We start from the raw sequence: 20,292 nt of genomic DNA, 5'->3' as shown, positions 1-20,292 counted from the left end.
AAAATGTTTGCTAAACATGTGAATTTTGTTTCCCTTTAAATCAATAAATTGAGTTTTTATTCTCAATTTAAACCAAAAGCAAAATAGATACATTGGTAGGAACTCACTTAAATGAATCTTCCTGTAGCAAACCAGTACTCACAATGAAATTTAAATTTCCATGTTTTTAAACAAGCAAATACAAGAAAATAGCGTTTTATACCTCCCATAATATCTGAGTATTAACCAAGATAACAAAGAAATAAAGATGCCATGGCTAGGGAAAAAAAATTAAGTGAACCTGATGAATGTTAACAAGAAATTAAGTTGACCAGACTAGAAGAGTGACATTTACACATTTCAAGTTGAAATAAAACTGAAATTACAAACATTTTTAACCCCTGAATTGTTAAAAACAGTATCACAGGAAGAAAGTTTAGAAATCAGCTTTCGAGGTGCTCAGTGGTAGAACACCTTCCCAGTATTCACAGAGCCCTGAGTTTGATCCCCAACAACAGCAACCACATCACACACACATAGAGCAGAAGCCAACTTTTGAAAGGTCAGTATATTCTTATGGCTTATAAGAGTTGCTACTATAAGATAAATATCTACTCTAGAAAGCTGAGTGCTTTTTCGGGTGTGCCTAAAAATCTGGGGTCCTTTCTTAAGAAAACACTTAATGAAAAAGAGAGCTAAGTGCAAAGAGTGATTGGGAATTATTTCACCACTATATGGTTTATAGATAGGCAGCATACAGCCTCTCTGTTTCATTTTCTTGGCATTGTTAGTAAAGTGCTGGTGATTGTTAGTGAGATGAACAAAGGGAACTTCATCATCCATGCAAATGGTGCATTACCAAGCTGTTGTATGTAAAAGAACACAGATACGATTTTTTGTACATTGTGAATTTCATATGAAAATGAGTAAAGAATTTTAGTAACCTAAAATCTTTGGAGAAGTTACAGATCTTCAGATCTCACCTACTTCATGCTGCTTTTCATTCAGTGAGATCAACTTGCTTCCCAAGGATGTGATTCTGGTTACAGAATTCCGTGATGTACCTCTCATGGATTTCAAGAATCAGCCAGAACTAAGGAGTATAAAGTTTATAGGATTGGGACAAGACAGAAAGGGAAAGAGTGAACCTTAAGTTTTCTGAGAAAATTAATTATATAACTTGAGAAGTTATATAGTAATTGTACTTGAACCTTACAAGTTTTATTAGCTGCACCCTGAAAAACATGTGAAGCAGGTAGAGATGCCACATAATACTACATTTAAATAAAATTTTTCTTCTGAAACTACAGAATTTTGTTTAAAGTTAGCCATTTGGGCACAGATACGAATTTCTTCTGTTAATGTAATCATAAAAGTAATATTTCTAAGTATTAGAAGTAAATAAATATTAAGCTTGTTCTGCCCTTAGAAAGTAAAATTAATTTGTCAAGAAGTTTTGTAATGAACTCAGTAATTAGTGATATTCTTATCAATGCAACAAATCCCCAATCTAAATCCCCAGTCTCCCAAACGAAGGCTTAAATAAATGAGACAAGTGGTATGATTTTAGGGATCCAGGAGGGTCAAAACTCTAGCTGAGATCGAGGGCTCTGAGGGCTAAGACAAAGACTTCTCTGGACCGTCCACATTTATTAGGTCCAAAACAAAGGGCAGAGATACTGAGGAAAGCGCGGGAAGTGAGCAGGACCTTGGGAGTCACTTCAAGGACTTCTTCAAGTAGTAAATTATGCCAATTTAGGAGAACCATCTTATCTCCATGATGACATTTATGGTAGGAGTGGACTGCAGGAGTGAGATTCCTTGAGCTGCAGTCTCTATCTACTTAATTAGTGCTGGAGCCAAGGTGTCCTCAGCTGTGGCCTTATCTTGCCCTTTGAGGTATCTCCGCCCTTTAGTTAATTAGTTTAGCCAATTAGTTAATTTTAAATCCTGCTCAGAGCCGCCTCATAGTGTTCTCCAACACCAATCTTTTTTTTTTCAGTTTGTTTTCTGTTATTGCCTACAAAATTAGAAGCTGCCTTAACTTTCTAAATGTGTTTGAATTTTTTAATTTAATGAAATTTCTAATCTTTGGGTTTGATGGTTCATGAGGTCATGTGTAGAAATAACTATATTCTGAAAGATAGTTTTGATTCTTTAGGTATTAAATTAGATTGAATATGTCAATTGAGTTGGTTATACAATATTTTTCTTCAAGCCAGTCCTCTAATAGCCCATTTTAATGGTTCAAAGCAGCTATTGCGAATCAAACTGACTTTTGAATTGCAAAGTTAAGAACTGAATCTAGGAGAAGCAAAAATAGTTTATAAGGTTAAGCCTAAGAGGAGAAAATGTAGTCTCTTAGAAAGAACATGGTCAAAAATGTAAGCAAGTCTTTTACTAAGTTTATTAAAGCAATAAAAAGTGAAAACTAGATATTATTTAGTTCATTGTTTAGAATTGGGTTCAGAAATTGTTCTACTTATATTAGTTATCTGGGAATTCTGCTAACCAAATCTATGCACTCTGAACTTTTCTTTTAAAAAATAGACCTTTCTCCTTAACTTAAAATATTTGAAACTCTACAAATTATTAGTTATATTAGATACAAAGGGCTGGGGATTTAGCTCAGCAGCATAAGCGCCTGCCTGGCAAACATAAAGTTGTGAGTTTGACCCACAGTAATAAATAAATAAATAAATAAATTAGATATAAAATGACTTCACTGGAAACTTTTCATATTACTAGGAAAATTAACCACTCATTTTTGCATTGATTTTTATTTTCAGTGTTGCCTAATAAATTATAATCCTATGTTTCCGTGAATATTATGAAAACATTTCATTACTTATTGGACACTAAATTTTTAAAACATTTGCTTACATTCAGTAACATGCTTACATCTTGAAAAAAAGTTGAGTTCACTACCAAATAACTACACACTGGGCTGATTGTTACATATTTCATTTCAAAACTTATGACTCTAGATTCTGTTGTTTGGAAATATAAATAACTAAAATTATTCTAATATAATTTAAAAATAAAATCTAAGATGTGTCTTAATGTTTTGATTTTTCATGTTTTTAAAAAGTAAATGGTAATTGCTGATGATTAGTGTTATGGGGCCAAGTGGTAATTATTTCACACTAATATATCACACACTCAAAGTTATTAGTTACATGAAATTTTTCTACCTGGAAGACCTATCCCATTCACTCTGCACATTCATTGCATAAAACTTTTGAATTCAAAGGAGATAGGCAAGAACATTCACAAGTAAACAGATTTCAAAATAAACTGATTTAAATAAGCTGTGTCACTATTGGTGTGCCTTTGATTTAAAAAAAAAAAAAAAAAAGGTTACATTTCACCAGATTACACATTAAGCACTCTTTGGCATAATACACATTTCTGCTAATCTGCTCACTGTCTTTTGTAACCCATAGATTTTTCTTTTGATTACAGAGGGAGAAGCATAGATTTTACATAGAAAAATGTCAGGGTTTCTTTCAATTGTATTTTTTTTTTTAAGTTTTTGGATACCAGAGAATGAACCAGGGCCTCACACATGCTAGGTAGTGCTCTACCATGAGCTGCATCCTGATGTCAACCCACCCCACCCCCCGATTTTTAAATTAGCTCTGTGCGCATGCATGCCAGTGTGTGCTTGTGCGTGTCTGCTCGCATGCGCACGCGTGGTGCTCGGACTTCAACTTAGGGCCTTGCGGGTGCTAACTAGGTGGTCTGCTGAGCTCCGTCCCAGCCCAATCACTTCTTTACTGAGACAGGTGGTGAAAAATTATTTTTGTTTGGTTTTTCTCTTCATACGGTTGGTCAAGGCAGTTCTGTCCTTTCCGTGGCTCTCAGTCTTTTCTTGCTGCAGAGCAGCCCTGAGAGCTTCACAAACCCACATCTGCCCGACCTGGTCCTGGTGATCTAGAATCTCCATCTCAGAGGCCAGTAGTCGAGTCTAAGAGGAGCTCCTCACTGCAACTGAGGATCAAGGTTTCAGGGTTTTCTGTTTTGACCAATAGGGGGTCCCGGAAGTGGAAAAGGTACTCAAAGTCTGAAAATCGCGGAACGCTATGGATTCCAGTACATTTCAGTGGGAGAATTATTGAGAAAGAAAATCCACAGCGCCAGCAGCAACCGAAAGTGGAGCCTCATTGCCAAGATCATTACGAACGGAGAGCTGGCGCCGCAGGTACTGCTGCCTGATTTACGGCTTTCCTACAAAAATGTGGGCACTGGTTACCAGGGTACTGATTTTAACAGTGGTTTCCCATCTTTTCTGTTTGTAAAAGGAAACAACGATTACGGAGATAAAACAAAAATTGATGCAAATACCCGATGAGGAAGGAATTGTTATTGATGGATTTCCACGAGATGTTGCCCAGGCTCTGTCTTTTGAGGACCAAGTAAGAATGTTTCCTTACATTTTAAATGACCTGCTTTTTGCTTACAATTTTGAGAGTTTAAAATAAGAGATTTCTTGGAAGATTTACTTTTTTTTTTTCTTAATGAATTCTGGTCTGAAACAGGAAAATGTATCAGAATGGGTTGGCAGAGGGTTATTCCCCTGGCAAAGGCTTAAAATGTAGACTGTCTCTGCCAAAAGGGAAGAAATAAACCTAATAATAGAATTCATTATTTTTATTAAAAAAATGAGTAAACCTCTCTAAACTCTACTTCAGAATACTGCACCTAAGATCACTTTTTAATGTTTAATTACTAAAAATAACCCTTGCTCAGTAATGCCCAGGGATATAAAACATCACTCTATACCTATGATCTTGCCAATTAAGAAAGTGCTCTTTATGGAATTATGAAGTCCTGTACTTCCTACCTAGATTAAGATAGAGTTCAGTCACCAATATTTATTTGAATTTGAGGCTATGCCTGCTCAATACCTGATGCATCTGTTTTAAGGGAAATAATAAGATATTTTGTATCTCTTTACTCTTCAAAAAATATATTCATTTAAAATTTTGATTACAAAAATAATATATGTGCATAAATTTTTTGAGTTAGGATCTCATTGTAGGGTCTAGGTTGAGCTTGAGTCATCCTGTCATCCTGTCTTTGCCTCCCAAATGTATGGGTAGCCTAACATGGTTATGCATAGCTGTGGTCCAAGTACTCAGGAAGGCTGGGAAGGAGGATGACCAATTCAGGCCCAGCCTTAGCAACTTTATGACTTAGCGAGACCCTGCCTCAAAATTTAAAAATATTAAAGACTGGGGACATAGCTCAAAGGGAAGGCCTCAAATAGAGTTTAACCCCCATCATCATAAAAAACAAAACAAAAACAGGGGCTGGGGATTTAGCTCAGCGGCATAAGCACCTGCCTTGTGAGCAGGCGGTCGTGAATTCGATCCCTGGTACCAGTTTAAAAAAAAATAAAAACCAAAACAATTGAGTCCTGCTAAAAATGTGAGTCCGCTAATACCTAATACTCTGCTTTCAGCCACTACCTCTCTTCTCTTTAGAAGTGGAAATGCTATTTGGTTAGTTATATATTCTCCCAGGTCTTTTTCTAGCCTTCTAACACATACACACAGGTGTACACCCACATGAGCAATTGCATTTTAGATTTTCATACCCTTTTCCAAACCATCATCTAAAAATACTTTTCCAAGTTAAATTTCCAGCAGTGATGAATGAGAGTGTCTATTTCTCTGGATTCTTTCCAACTAGACAGAACTCATGTTCAAAATTTTTGCCAGCCTGGTAACTAAGAAATAGCATCTAACTTTTAAATTTACATTCCTGGGGGTTACTGTGAAGCTGGGTCCTGTACGTTTTCTTGTACACTTACGAACTTTTCTTACATGAACCACTTGCTCCCCTTTGCCCATTTTTTTAGACTTGTCTGTCTTTATTTGGAGGCATGTTTAATGTTTTACAGATAGTGTATTAGAAAGGATTAGGTAGAAATCAGAATTAAGTTGATATCTCACATAAAAGAGAAGCCTGGAGTTTGGCAGTTCAAACAAGAAGGTAGCTTTGCAAAGTATATCTTTCAGTATTCCAGGTCACCAGGGTCTTACTTTAAGTCCTGAGCCTTTGGTGCTCTGTCTGTTTAAGGGCTTCGTCTAATTTATGTGGCCTTGAAGAGAGAAAAACTGTGACCCTGAGAGGGAAAAACAGAGTTCCTCAGGGTTTTTTGGTTGCTGTGGTTGCCACATCTCATTGCGGTGAGAGTGAGCATAGTGGCAGGTACTCTGTGTGGTTCTTAACTGAGCATGATGGAGAGGTGCATGGGCATTACCACCCAGACCTGGCCCTGCTCGCGTGTTGAATGAGCTGTATGTGGTAGATACAAGCAGATGGAGCTGCTTTCTGCGTTTTCTTTGTAGGGTAAGAGGGTGCACCCAAAGCTTTGCACGTGCTAGGCATGTGTTGTTCCACTGAATTACACCTCCAGCCCTTCTCTATTGGTTTTTCAGTGTGCTGTTAGGTATCTCTCTTTTGCCCTGGATAATAACTCAGGCAGATCCTTTGTTTTTTTGTAAGTGCTTCAGAAATACCAACAGATAATCTCATTCTTAGTTATAAAAGGTCTCACCCGATCTAAATCAAAATTGCAGTTTCTCATTCAATTTAACACTTTTCCATGCAGAAACCTAATCCTGTCATCTTTCCTCCTGTAACTTTCAGTGGAGTTGGGGCAGGAGGGAGAGAAGGAAAGGGCAGGAAACACATGGCCCCTGGCAGCTCTCTGGGTACCTGAGAGATATCTCTTCCTCTCTTAGAGAACAGAGATAGGATGCTGTGCTGGGGTCACAGTGCCAGGATGGAGAGTCAGCCTCCTCTGAGTAGAATCTGCAATCAGTTGCATTTATTTTCCTCAGCCCATCTTTTGAGGTTGGAAAAAAAATCCACTTTAACATGTTAGGTTGACACTGTGTCAACCTGGACTTTCTTGCCCAAAGTTACCGCACCATTGTGACAGGTGGGTGCAAAGGTAAAGCCTGGGTGCTCTTGCAAAGTGTCAGGGTCAGGCCTGCTTACCTCACAATCTCTGCAGGCTGGAGCCTCAGTGGGATTGTCTGACACCTAATATGTGAGGGCTTTCGGCACCAATTTTCCAGTTCTTTGATACCAGCTAGGCATGGAAAAGCTCAGGCCACTTTGGACGTTAGCTATCCAGAGTTAATGTGAACCACACATGGGACAGGTTAAGGCTCTGTCCTATAAGTTTGCTCCCATCTCAGGTACAAGTCTCAAGTTCGAGCAACAGCCTATACTTCAGATTAACCAGCTGTAAATTTGAGGGTTCCCACAATGTTCTCCACAGTTTGGTTAATTTGCTAGAATGACTCAGAGAACTCAGAGGGGAAAAAAAACTTCACTCATATTTACTGCTCTATTATAAAAGGGAAGACTTGGGAACAGCTAAATGGAAGAAATATATAAAGCAAAATATAGGGGTGCAAAGTAGTGGTGCTGAGCTTCCAGGCTCTCTCTAGGCATTCCACTCTTCTGGCACTTGGACAAACCAATTCTAAAGCTCCCTGAACCTCCTGGTGAGTGTTGTTACTACCTCAGTGGGATTGTCTGACACCTAATATGTGAGGGCTTTCAGCACCAATTTCTATCCTCCTGCCCCTAATTGTGGCAGGGGCAGAGTGGTAAATTCCCACTCTCTAATCCCACATTGGCCCTTCCTGGCCTGCCCCACTCTGAGGCTCCCAAGGGTCATCTCTTCATCAGTATGGAGCCTGGTATAATCCAAGGAAGCTCCTGACTGAGTAACCAGTGATGCTCCTGTCACTTAGGAAATTTCAATGGCTTTGGAAGCTCCGTGCCAGGAACAGTCTACATATTTATAATATATCACAACTTCTCAGGGTTCGGACTGGCCAGCTCATAAGAGCATGAGGCCAGCGGTAAGGATCAGCTGAGGTGGGCCAGGGTCCGATGGATTATCATCTCAGTTCTGGTTCCACAGTATCTCAGTCGGTGCTCACTAGAGACGCAGATATAATGCAAGATATATAAATACATTAGGATTTACAAAGTAGGTTTGCAATGGCAGAGTCAGGTGTGGAAGAGTGCAAGAAGAGTGTTTGTGCATGTGGGCAATCTGACGGATCCAATCAAGGGTTGAAGACCTGGGGCTCAGTGTAGTGTCCTGTGCCAGCTGTATTAAGGGGCACAGGTGTTTCCAATGCAAGCCAGGAAGTCAAAGGGGAAGGTGAAGACCGGAGCTCCTCCAAAGAAATAGAAGCAAATCTTCCTTCTTCTTTCCCTTTTTATCCCAGTCAGGCCACCATCCTATTGGTTAATGTCACTCATTCCTAGGGTGGGTCTTCTGTCTTCAGGACATCCCTTCAGCCCCACCCAGAACCATGCTGACCCAATTCAGTTGGGTGTTTCTTTACTCAGGTTGACACAATCAGTTAACTGTCATATACCGTTCTAGTGGAACCCTTATGGCTTTCAGGGCAGTGTTATTCCTATTCCCACATTATCCCTGCCTGGGAGGGGGCAGCAGTGGATCTCATCATGGGGTAACTGCTCCTGCTTCAGGGAGGCAATCTCTGAGTGGTTTGCAAGGCTCAGCTTTTCTTGGAATCTGAGGCTTCACCCATTTGAAAACTCCTGAGGCATCACTCCAGGGTGGTCTGCAGTCGGACAAAAGCTGGCATTTGAGAGACTTTGAACATCACTGGAAGGTGCTTCTATTCTGGTGTCCTCAGTCTTAAGGGAGACTGAGTAAATGTAGGGCTAATAAACCTTGCAGGACAGGCTCCCTTGTGGGATTAGCAGGCCCACTGCAGAGCTGAGCCCAGCACTGCCCCAGAGTTTTGAGGAAATAAGGAAAACAAACAAACAAATTGAGTTTCTTCAAGTCCCTTTTGCCTGTCTTTATCTCTTCTGTCCTAACACAGTTCCTTCCTGCTTGTTATTTTGTCATCTCCTGAGTCACTGGCACTGTCATACATAGTTGAAGCAGGGTTACCACCACATACAGGTCCCAGCTGACACAGAAGACAGAACACAAAGGTCTAAAGCCCCAGATCTGGAATTGACATTGTCACTTAGCCCCAGGGCATGGTTAAGAATTTAACCAGGCTGTCGTTTGCAGCAAGCTTGGAAATATGATCCTCTGGGCAGCCACATGCCTGGGTACCCTGTTTACTAAGGAAGGAGAGTGTGCAGAACCCCTTGCAGCTCCTACTTTTCCCCTGGCTAGGCTGGTGCCCACCAGCTGCCTCCTTACCACTGTGGAAAGTGCTCACCCCACAAGGAAAACAGTCCAGGTCCCATTGTAGAATCCAGAATGGCAAAGCTCTACTCAATGTCCAGCTCCCTTCTTTAGGTCCAGATTTGACCCTCAAACTCAGCCACTTATAAACTAAACTTTGATTTCTCTTTCCTCCTCATCGCTAATAAACTGTGGGGGGGGGGGCAAGACTAGGGTGAATAGAATGAAGCCTCCTATTCAGAAAAGAGAAGCTTGCGAATATATGTGGTGTCATTGAACCACATCTAGAGACATAGCAGTTAAGCAGGGGTATCAGGGATCCCGAGGTCACCCACTGGCAATTCCTGGAGTGCTGTTCTGGTATACAGTAATTCTCTTTAGATTTACAGTAAATTCTTTTTAGACCTTGGCCCTGTGAGCCATTCTTCTCTGTCCATTACTGTCTTAGTTTTCTCATTGCTGAGACAAAATATATGACATCCAAAGTTAAAGGAGGAAAGGTTTACTTGACTCCAGTTTGTAGAGATTTTGGTCCATAATTGGCTGGCTCCAAGGCAAGATAGCATGTAGCAGAGGGGGAACAGTTCATGGTGTCAGAAGACAGCAAAAGCAGTGAGAGCGGGGAGGGGGTAGAAAGCACTCTTTCAGTCCCTTATAGTATATGCAGGCTACCTGCCCTAGGGCAGGTGTAGCACTTATACCCTAAATCCCAGACCATGAATCAATCACAAATTCTAGATTCAGCTGCCTCCAAATGAGGCTTAGGGGGGACATCCAGACACAACCATAACAATTACCCTGTACTGCTACAATGAGGATGTGTGTTGGACCCAGTCGTCTCCACAGATCTCTTCTACATCTGAAAAAAAAAAAAAAAAAAAAGCCTTTCTGTCTAGGCTTCTGTTAACTTTGTTGAAACTGTTTCCTCAAAAATTTGATAAATTTCTGCTTTTACTGCTTCCTTAGCGTCTGGAACTGCACTCACAGTTCTTCTCCAGACGTGGCTGTTAAGCTGCTTTATGTCTGTGTTTTTTCCTTTGAATGCCTGTCACGTGAAACTCCTCTAAAACAGCAGGCTTGGGAGGAAGGTGTCCTCTTCTGTCTGGGTTTGGCTTGAGAGCTCTTATTTTGGTGGAGTGGTGGGTTAATGCGAGTCCTTTGAGTCACAGCTGCATCACCTGCTGCTGTTTGCAAGTTGGGGAAACATTGGGTTTTTTCAACCTTGGGAAATCCTAAAGTACTAGATATTCTCTTTCCTTTGCTGTCTGCCTGAAAATTGCTCAATTCTTCCTTAGGTTTACCTGTTTCTTACAATAGGTTGCTAAATGCAACAAGCAGTGGTCAAATACTTTGTGGCCATTTCTTCTCTGGCCTTAGCTCCACTGGAGCTAGGCTGTCTTCCAGTCTATTTGCCTGACTAAAATGTTTGTGCCCCTACTGCCCAGTGTAGCAGTTTTTTGGTATGGTTGCATCCCTCTTAGCATTATTTAGAGTAAATCCAAGTGCTAAAATAAAAACAGTGAAACCATGCATGGTGCAGAAACTTGTCTCACTGGGGTATAGCGAAATGACCTCAATATGGGTGAAGGCAGGGTTTCTTCAGTCTCCACTTCCATTCAGAGATGAAGGGGTGCATGTGAGTCATTGCTCCTCCATCCTAGAGCAGTGCTTCTCTTTTTTTGGAGGGGGGTGACTAAACTTGGAAAAGTCATTAAGAACCTCAAAAAGATTCCATTTATACCACATGAGAAGTAAAAACAAGTTTTGTTGAGTCATTCAAAAAGAATAATAAATCCATATAAGCTAACTGAACCAAATATTTATGAAAAGTTTGCATATTTTGCAAAACTTTAAAAATCATGACAAAGAGAGGTATAGTGGTATACACCTGGAATCTTAGTACTCTAGGAGGACAAAGTATGAGGATCATGAGTTAGAGCCCAGCATGGGCAATTTAAGGACTTAGTGAGATAAACTTGTCTCAAACAAACAAAACAAAAAACAAGAATGCAGCTGGGACTGTAACTCAGTGCAGAAGCCCTGGGTTCAATCCCCAGTACCAACATGATGATGGTGATAGACACTTTGTATGTATCTGCAAGCCTCTTTAACCACTAGCTAATGGAGAGTTGGATTCTCATCCTCCTTTTGTATTCCAACTACTGTGACCTCATATTTCATGAAGACACTGGAAAAGCACCACTGTGCCTTTATGAGAGTAGACAGTGAAAATGCACACAGGCCTTAGCATGAAAGTAATTTTGATCTGTGGCTTTCCAAGAAAGAGATCGGCAGTTCCCAGAATCTCAAGAGCATACCTCAAGACCCCCACCACCACCTTAGGACCCTGTTGACGTAACTGTGGGAAAGTTTCATCACAGCCATGGCCAGTTCCCAACTGATTGGAAACGGGAAGGAAGAGCAAAGGATGCAGCACATATCAATTTCCTCTGTCCCTGCAAGGGCACTGAAGTCACGTGGCTACATCCCAAACCCTAGGGACCTTGGGAAATGCAGTCAAGCCAGCTGACAGGGGTCAGCCTACGGAGCTGATATTGCAGAAGAAAGAAAGACAGATGGGGGGGGGGCCCTAGGGAATGAACTCATGACCTTGAGCTTCCCAGGCAAATGCTTGTGCCACTGAGCTAAACCCCCAGACCCAGGAAGACAGATTTTGATGGCCACGTGCTGTTCACAGAGCCACTGTCCTCCCCACTGTTCCTTCAGTTCTCCCAGTCCTGGTCTTAGCCTTCCCAGAGAAGGAGATCGGTCAGACTGTCCACAATGGGAACATTTTGGATATAGCCCTGGGTGTATTGGGGTTGGTACTTTCTATCTGAAAAATATCTCTTTGTCACCTCTGACCTGGTAATTAAAATAAAATAAAAGATTAGAGCAAAGTCAAGATTGGTGAGAGTAGGAGTCTAAGACATTTTCTACCACCAAATATACTGCTCAGCTAAGATCTTACTACACTGGAGTTCACCATGCAATCTTTAGTTTTTTAAAGGTTGTAGAACTTGGTATTCCATGACATGGGAAATGGGGAGGAAAAACTAGATTTCCACGGAGAGGATCTGTTAACCAAACAAACAGTGAAGTTGAAAAGAGTAGGAACTCCACTGTACTCTTACTGAAAAAGGAGTTGCAGGGGGACGCTGTTATGGTTTGTGTCTAGAAGTCCCCCTAAAGCCTCATGCAATCATAGCGGGGTTTTTGGAGGTGGTTGAATCTAGAGTGTATCAGCGCAATGCTGGAATTAAGGAAGGGTGATTGCTGAATCAGTCCACTGATGGGATTGGCTCCTCCCCAATTCCAGTAGACTGGATACAACATAAGGGATACAACTTGTTGCTTTTGCTGTCTTCTGCCACCGTGAACTGCTGGCCCTCTGCCGTGTGCCACTCTGCCTCAGCTGATTATGGGCTAAAGCCTTATAAACTCTGAGCAAGTAAACCCTTCCCAGCAGTGAGAAAAGTAACTAAGATAGGCGCCTACATAAAAACTGACTAAAAAATCCCACAAACTGGCAGTAGTTAACATGCTCAGCATCCTGGTTCCAGCTGGTTTTTCAGTTTTGTACATCTGACGACATATTCTCCATGCTGCACTACTTCCTCTTACTCAGTGAACTGCTTCTGCTATTTCCTCAATGCTCTTTGTACCATTTCTTAGCTTGTTTTTTTCACCATGCATTATCTTTGAGCGCTGTGTTTGTAGATGTATATAGATCTAGCTCATCCTTGTAACTGTTTAGCAATGTTACATTCTGTAAGCGTCTCATTTGATCAATAGACACTGAGGTTCCTATAAAATTTAGCTATTATAAACACCCTTATACACATCTTTCTTTGTGTACGTTAGAGATCTCTAAGGAAACTTTCTAGAAATGAAATTTTTTTAGGTTAAGAAGTCTCTCCCCCAGAAGATATATGTACAACATACATATATAGTTTTGGGTCCATAGTTTAGATTTTGTTATTTTATAATGGACTTACAGCCAAGCATGGTGTGCTCCTGCTACAACATGCTAGCCTTGGTACAGGCGTAAACCCTTGAGGACACCTGATGCTGGGCTTGAACCTGAAAACTCCCTGAGCCAACAGAGATTCCTCTTCACTTCACAAGCAGTGATGTCCAGAATTGCCTTTTAGTGACACAGGCTAATATATCTCCCTTTCTTTTCAAAGTTGTCTATTTCTATACATTAATTCTTCTTTATAAATCAGTATCAAATTGTCAGATCCATAATAATCTGCTGAAATTTGGTTTGGATTGCAGTATAAATATTGTATGGGTAGATAAATAGAAAAATTTTCAGCAAATTGGCACTTTCCATTATGAATACCACCTTAGCACTGTGTTTATTCAGATCATTTTATATCCTTCATTACATAAAGTTTTATCATTTTCCCCATAAAAATCTTATACTATTTTTGTTGGCTCTGTTCCTAGATAATTTATAGTTTTGCTTCTATTGTGAACAAGCTGCCATTTTGCTAACCCCTTCTTCTCAGTGCTCAGGGGATCTCTGCAGAAGGACTGTTTGTGCTCATGGGTGTGTTTGCCTATCTCTGCAGGCCAGTTCCGTTCTATTCCCTTTAGGGCAGAGCAGACTCCTTCCTGCCTTTCTTCTTCCCTTCCCACTACTGCACCCCAGGACCCACACATGCTCCCTGACAACTTCCAGTGCTCCTTTATTGGGTTGACTTCTCAACATACTGTGATCTCTAGTGACAAATCAGTATTAGTGGCATGGACATCCAGACAAGGAACGATTCGAGTAAGCAGGCAAAAAGGAACCTCGGGTCCATTTCTGAGACCCTCCTGTGAACCGGTGGAGCTGGGTATAATGTCTGTTCCATAGAGTAGGTTCTGACTCGCATTTACTCTGTGTTTGTGGCTGAGGTACCAACCCTCTTCAAGCCTCAGTGTTCCTGGTCGGAGAATGAGGTCCATAGCCCCTCCCAGGGCTGATGGGAAGAGAACATGGTAGCACAACTTGTGGCCTAGAATAACGACTCAACACTGTCAGTCTGTGGAGGGAGGGTCCAGGTCTTCTCTCCTTTTTCCGCTGAGGCTTTGCAGACCAAAGGACAAGACTCCCTCCGGGTGCTGTTTTCTGGATGCTGAAACCCTTTGAGGCCACCTTGCAGGACAAAAGCTGCCCAGGGCAGCCCTGCTCTTGTCTTGGTTCCTTGGTTCCATGCAGGCCTTTGTTGGCAGAAAGGTTTCTGTTGCTAAGTGTCTGGTAACCACTCCAAAGATCTGTCAGTCGAGTCCAGGGACAGTCACACTGCTAAGCTGCTAAGTGGAAAGCATTTAGGAGCCCACTAATTAGCACATCCCGTCTCCTCCATCCTCTGCTCCCTCCCCCTGCTCCTTAACAACAACAGCAACAAAAGACTGAGCAGAGCAGAGGTGATACTAATCCTGAATTCAAAATGTGGGAAGAACCAATTATGAGGAAGCACGAGCCGAGCACCAGGCTGGTGTGATTTGGTTCCTGTGAAGAGCTGTTGGCCCCTCCATCCCTCATCACTGGGCAGCCCGACTCCTCCCAGGTGACAGGAGTCGGGGTCATGGTCCCTTCACTGTGGCCTCCTCTCAGTGTGCTTCTGCTGGGCCCTGCAGCCAGCCAACCTGCTCCCAGGACCACGGAGTGTGTGGGCCCTGCAGGCAGCAGGTGGGAGGTGCTCTCAGACGCAAGTCTTGCTCTATACTAAAGCAGAACCCAGACCCCCATTCTGGCACTGTCTTTTGTTTCCACCCAGTTTCTCTCCCAGTCCTCACTTTTTAGGAGCAGAGGCACACTCTGGCCTCCTGACCCATCTCCTCAGGCCTCTGCACCTCTGCCAGGCATTTTTACAATGAGCAGTGGTCTCACGTCCCCAGAGGTCTTGTTGGGCCCCACACAGACCTTCCTGATGCTATTACTGGTTTGTTTTCTTCTTCCAAGAATACAATTCTTTTTCTGTTTCTGTGATTTAAATATAATAAAAATCCAAAGCTTTCTGTTGCGCACAGAGATACTGATTCATGTTAAGCTGACTGCATCTTTCCACTTGATTTGTATTTTTCATTCTATTGTTTGATGCCAGCAAAGTATATTATTTATATTTAAATGTCAGACTTTATCAAGTCCCCACTTTACCCCCCACATCAGCCACTGTCACCCCACTTTCCAGATAAAGAAACTGAGGCAGCAGATGAGTAACATGTTCACGGCTACTGGCCGGTGAGGACAGAGCTGGGATCCCCTGGGGGCCAACGTGGACCCTGGACCACCAGCTTCCGCTCACCCTGAGATGTCAGACTGGCAGCTTCAGGCCAAATGCTGTTTTAGTATGTACCTACTTTAAAGCTAGCCCATCATAAAATAAAAAGCAGATTTTTGCTTTTCTTGAAATCTGTGTAGGTTTGGTGGCCTGTGTCCCCGCATCTTGGTCATGGCTTTTGTTGTAAGTCAGAGTTACAGAGTTCTTGGCTTCCAGGGTCCCCACTGTCCCCTCCCCTACCCCACTTCTGTGAGCAGTTGTTGGAGTCACCCTGCACCTGCTCTGTCCTTACATCTGGGCTGCAGCCCTCTGCTGGCAGTACTAAATGCAAGAGCCTGTGGGCCACTGCATGTCACTCTTGTCCCTTCACTGCGCCCAGGCCGTGCCCTCACAGTGAGGCCACAGGACAGTGCACGCCCAGCCTTTGGGGCTTCTCCCAGAGACTCAGCCTGCAGCGAAGTGGGGCCTTCGCCTGTGCTGGCTGTGTGTATGCAGAACAGTGAAGCCCAGGCCTAGCCTCTTCCTCCATTCACACGGGGAAGAGACGGGTGCTGTAGTCCATCACAGTCATGGTAAAAGCAGTACTCATCACGTACGGGGGAGTCTGCTGCATGCCGTGTATGTTCCAGAGACAGTTTATATAAGAAAAGCTCCCACCATGCTTGACTGAACGCCTGTAATCCCAGCACTCCAAAGGCTAAGGCAGTAGGATCACCATAAGTTCAAGGCCAGCCTGGGCTACCTAGTGAGACCCTGTCTCCAAAACACACACACAGAAATTTTTCCCCAAATTTTCACTTTTTTCACTAAGTACCCTTGGATATTATTCCCCATACATTTTTGATCCTATGTGCTATTAGTAAAAATCATTTCAGCATTAGCCCTGCTTCCATTATAAAGTAAAACATAAAATATACATGCAGAATATCTAAGAGGGTGAGATGAAGATGAGCGAAATGACTAAGCATTTTAGTAATTTACATTTAATTTTAGTACAAAAACTATTTTTGCACTCATTTTTAAAGACTAATATAAAAAAATAATATGATTTAAAATGAAATTTATTTTGAAGAAACAAGTTAAAAATTTATGTTTCAAAGACTTTGAGACTAAACTGATTTTGTAGTGATTCCTGATTTTTGTTTTGTTTCCTTCTGATTTTTGAGACAGGGTCTCATTATGTGACCCAATCTGGCCTTAAACATACTAGGTAGCTCTGCCTGTTCTCAAACTCCTGATCTTCCTGCCTCAGTCTCTAGGATTACAGGTGTGGCCACCACACCTGGCTCTGATACCACATTTTAATTGTTGTTTTTGTTTTGCGATTAAAAAAATGCTGCACAGAGATGACTTAACCCAGACCACAATATCTGCCTATGTATGAAGGTTGGAGAAGCTTAATTTCTTCTGCTTCTAGACTTTCAAATGTACATTTCAACCAAAAATACAGTATTTTCTCTCAAATCCCACTTCATCAAGTTGGTCTCTGCTCCTATGTTCCCACACTGTCGTTAAGGATTCGTGAACGTAGGGGTTACACGTGTTGGGTTGGAACACTTAGAGATAGTTTGGGGACCAGCAGATCTCATGGCCTCTTTCACACTAATTTGAATTCTCGTTTAAAGCAGCCCTTTTCAAAAAGCAGTGCTTTTGTTTTCTGATGTGTGTACTCACCACTTTGAGGTGTAACATTCACGGTTACAATAGTGATGCCTAGGAATGACGGGAGACAAATTCACATGAATTGTAGTGGAATGGCCAGGATGGCAGAAGTAGCGGGAACAGGAATTTGCATTCCTTCGGCCAGCTTCCATGTCTGTGTGTGCGCATGCGCGCTAGGATGGCGCCCAGGCCCACCCTCTCTCGGGGCATGCGCTGTGCCTCCAAGCTGCACCTCCAACCTTTCAGTGAGCTTCTCAACAAGGGAGAGAGGACGCCGGGAATTGTCCATGGGTGGGTGGTGGTCATGGAACACACAGCCCTGGAGAACTCCGTCCTTCGTGCACTTTGGAATGAGAGAGGGCGAGACCTCCTGGAGCAGGTGTACGTAGGTGTCTGGTGTCCTTTTTTGTTCCTTTTCTTTCTTTTTCTTTTTGTAGTTGTGATTTCCTCTAGCATCTATAATTTTTGTCCCAGCTTTGCCATTTAAAAGAAGTCTAAAAATAGACGTAGTTCTGATCTGAGATTGTAAGTATGGAGCAATCTCAACTAGATAAATATTATTCTATTATTATTATTATTATATTGTTATCATTATAGCTTAGAGATAAAAGCAGATCAGTCCTCCGAGGGCCGTCATCATCCTTCTTGCATACCGAATTGATTTGACAGACTTATAATTTGATTTGCTGTTCCTAAGGGGGACGTATTTGATTTGCTCCTAAGGGAGAGTGATTTAATTTTAATTATGCAATATTTTTCCTCAGCATTAGCACTTTCTTGCAAAACATTAAAGAAAATGTTGATGCTTTCTTTAGAACTAATGACTTAGAAGCTTGCTTATAATTATTTAATAATTAGGTTTTGAAATTGAGAATGCGTTTGGAGAAGATGACTATTCCTTTATTTTTATTGCAGTGAGTTGTAATTCAAGGAAAGGCCATTAAACTTCAAAGGCTGATGATGGTCCCATGTAACGTGTAAAGGCAATTTCCATACTTGGTACAAAAGATCATCTTAAATTCATCTCTGACTTTGCCCTATATACTAAGTTCACACTATTGCTATGTAAAAAATCATGCCCAAAACCTAGTGACTTAAAACAGTAACTGTTTATAATTGTACACGTGTCCTATGGAATAGGAAATCAAGAACTGGGGAGCAGGTTGGCTTTGACTCAAGTTCTCTGCTGAGGTTGCAGTCTAAATGGTTGACTGGGCTCACCTTGAAATCTGCTGTATATCTGATGCTTGGTTTGTGAAGACTCACACAGCTGGAACAGCTGTGGCCCCTTGGGAGACTCTTTCTGTCCACACGGAGGTCTCAGAATAGCTAGACTTCATGGAGCCTCTGGGCTCCAAAGTCATTAACCCAGGAGACTCAGAAAAAGCCCTGTCACCTCTGCTACACTAGCTTTAAACAGTGTTGCGCTACCACTTTTTATTTGTTAGAAATGAGTCAGTAAAGCTGGTCTATGTTCACAGGAAAGTAATTTAGACTCTTCTTTTGTCAAAAAAGAAGTTGCACAAAAGAAAAACAACACGTTTTTTAAACTCTACCATGAAACACATTAAGTAAATGCCAACACATTCACCACTTTGTTCTTATCTGTCCCCTTCTTTTCTTCCTAATTGCTTTTTTTCTTTCAGTGGGGATTGAACCCAGGGTAATTACAGTGAACTACACCCCCAGCTCTTTTAAAAAGTTTTTGTTTTTGAGACAAAGTCACGCCAAATCACTGTGTCACCCAAGTCAGGCTCAAACTTGCAATCTTCCTATCTCAGCCTCCCAGGGTGCTGGGATTATGAGCTTGCCTCACTGTGCCCAGTTCTTTCTTGCTAGTGTTTTTATGCCCACTTCTCATTCCCATCTATCTAGACTTTCAAAGTCTTCTCTTACATACCTTCCTTGTCCTTCTTCTATTTTATGCCCCATGCTAGATCAGCGTTTCTTTAAAAACCTGCTCTAATTCTCTGTGTAATTGAAAGATTTCAGTGATGATTATTGTCCACACATTTGCCCCTCCCTGTATAGTTTCCATCAGAATCAGCAGGTACCTGTGTTGTTTAAAAATGTGGATGGTTCATAGCCCTTCACAGAATGGCAGAATTAAATTTCTGGCAGATGGAACCCAAGAGTCTGCAAGTTTACAAGTTAGTGACCTCTAAGAAACTTGATTCTTCAATACATGAAAGCGAAATTTTCATACTGATACTCAGTAGCACCCAGCAGCAATTCTCAGGGATGACATGTTGTGGTCTGTTGATAGTGATACAAAGTGCTGGCATTCAAGCACATGCATAGTAATTACATATTATCACTTTGTTAGTTTCCATTCTACCTTGCATGCATGGGAAAGAAATTCCTTAGAATATGAAAAATTTCACATAAGATGGGTTCCTGCACTGATGTCATTAGATGTGTGAGTCTCCAAGGAAGCTAGGCGCCATGCAGTCTGATTGGAGCTGGTCCAACCTTTGTCTTCACATCTTTGCTATATCTTACTCTTCAATAGTCTTGTTTCCTTTCCTCTTCTCTCCTCTACCTTCTCCTCGCCCCCCCCCTTCTTTATTCTGAACCGCATCTCCGGGCTCAACTTCTCTTGAACATCTTCCCTTAGGATTCTAAACCTTGGAGATTTCTCTCCACCGTCTGCTTCTTATACACGTTATGTTGTAATCTGTAATGTTTATGTGGCTCAGATCATTTAGTATCTTATCTGGTAAATTTTTGGTTCATCCCATTGCTGAGTCACTCAGGTTCCCTAGGGAAGCATGGAACCCTCAAGTGAGCTAAAAGGAAGTATTTAATAAAGGTGCATGGGACTTGAGGAAACTGTGGAAGATGGTTCTGTACCGTGGAGCTGGCGGAAATGAGTTCTGCTTCCCTCCCAATGCCTACAAGGTTCTATGTTACTTGATCTCAGAAAAAAAAAAAAAAAAGATATAGTGGATCTCATATAAGAACCTTGACCTTCAGTTAGAGAAAGATCGTCTGGTTCTGATGATGCCATGTTGACAGCCCAGGGATAAATGCCCAGACTTTCCTCTCCTTGCTTCCTCTGATGTCCTCTGATGGACAGTGGTCTGTATACTACTGTACAAAATCAGCTGCAAGCCAGAGATCAAGAGAACCCACTGCTGCACTGGGGAAGAGGTGCCT

The 20,292-nt window shown here is 41.8% G+C and overlaps 1 protein-coding gene across 1 annotated transcript in view; it reads left to right on the top strand.

The window, feature by feature from the left end:
- Ak5 (adenylate kinase 5) overlaps positions 1-20,292 on the top strand; it is a 199,488-nt gene that overhangs the window by 10,542 nt on the left and 168,654 nt on the right. The window contains exons 4-5 of the mRNA XM_063258062.1: positions 4,014-4,183; positions 4,284-4,397. Of these exons, the coding sequence (XP_063114132.1) occupies positions 4,014-4,183; positions 4,284-4,397 (284 nt within the window). The remainder of the gene's footprint in view (positions 1-4,013; positions 4,184-4,283; positions 4,398-20,292) is intronic.

Source organism: Cavia porcellus, unplaced genomic scaffold, assembly GCF_034190915.1.
Source record: "Cavia porcellus strain 051 isolate PalLab524CR breed Dunkin Hartley unplaced genomic scaffold, mCavPor4.1 scaffold_1, whole genome shotgun sequence".
NCBI lineage: Eukaryota > Metazoa > Chordata > Mammalia > Rodentia > Caviidae > Cavia > Cavia porcellus.
The sequence above is the reverse complement of the archived record's forward strand: the minus strand, read 5'-3'. Positions and strand labels throughout refer to the sequence as shown.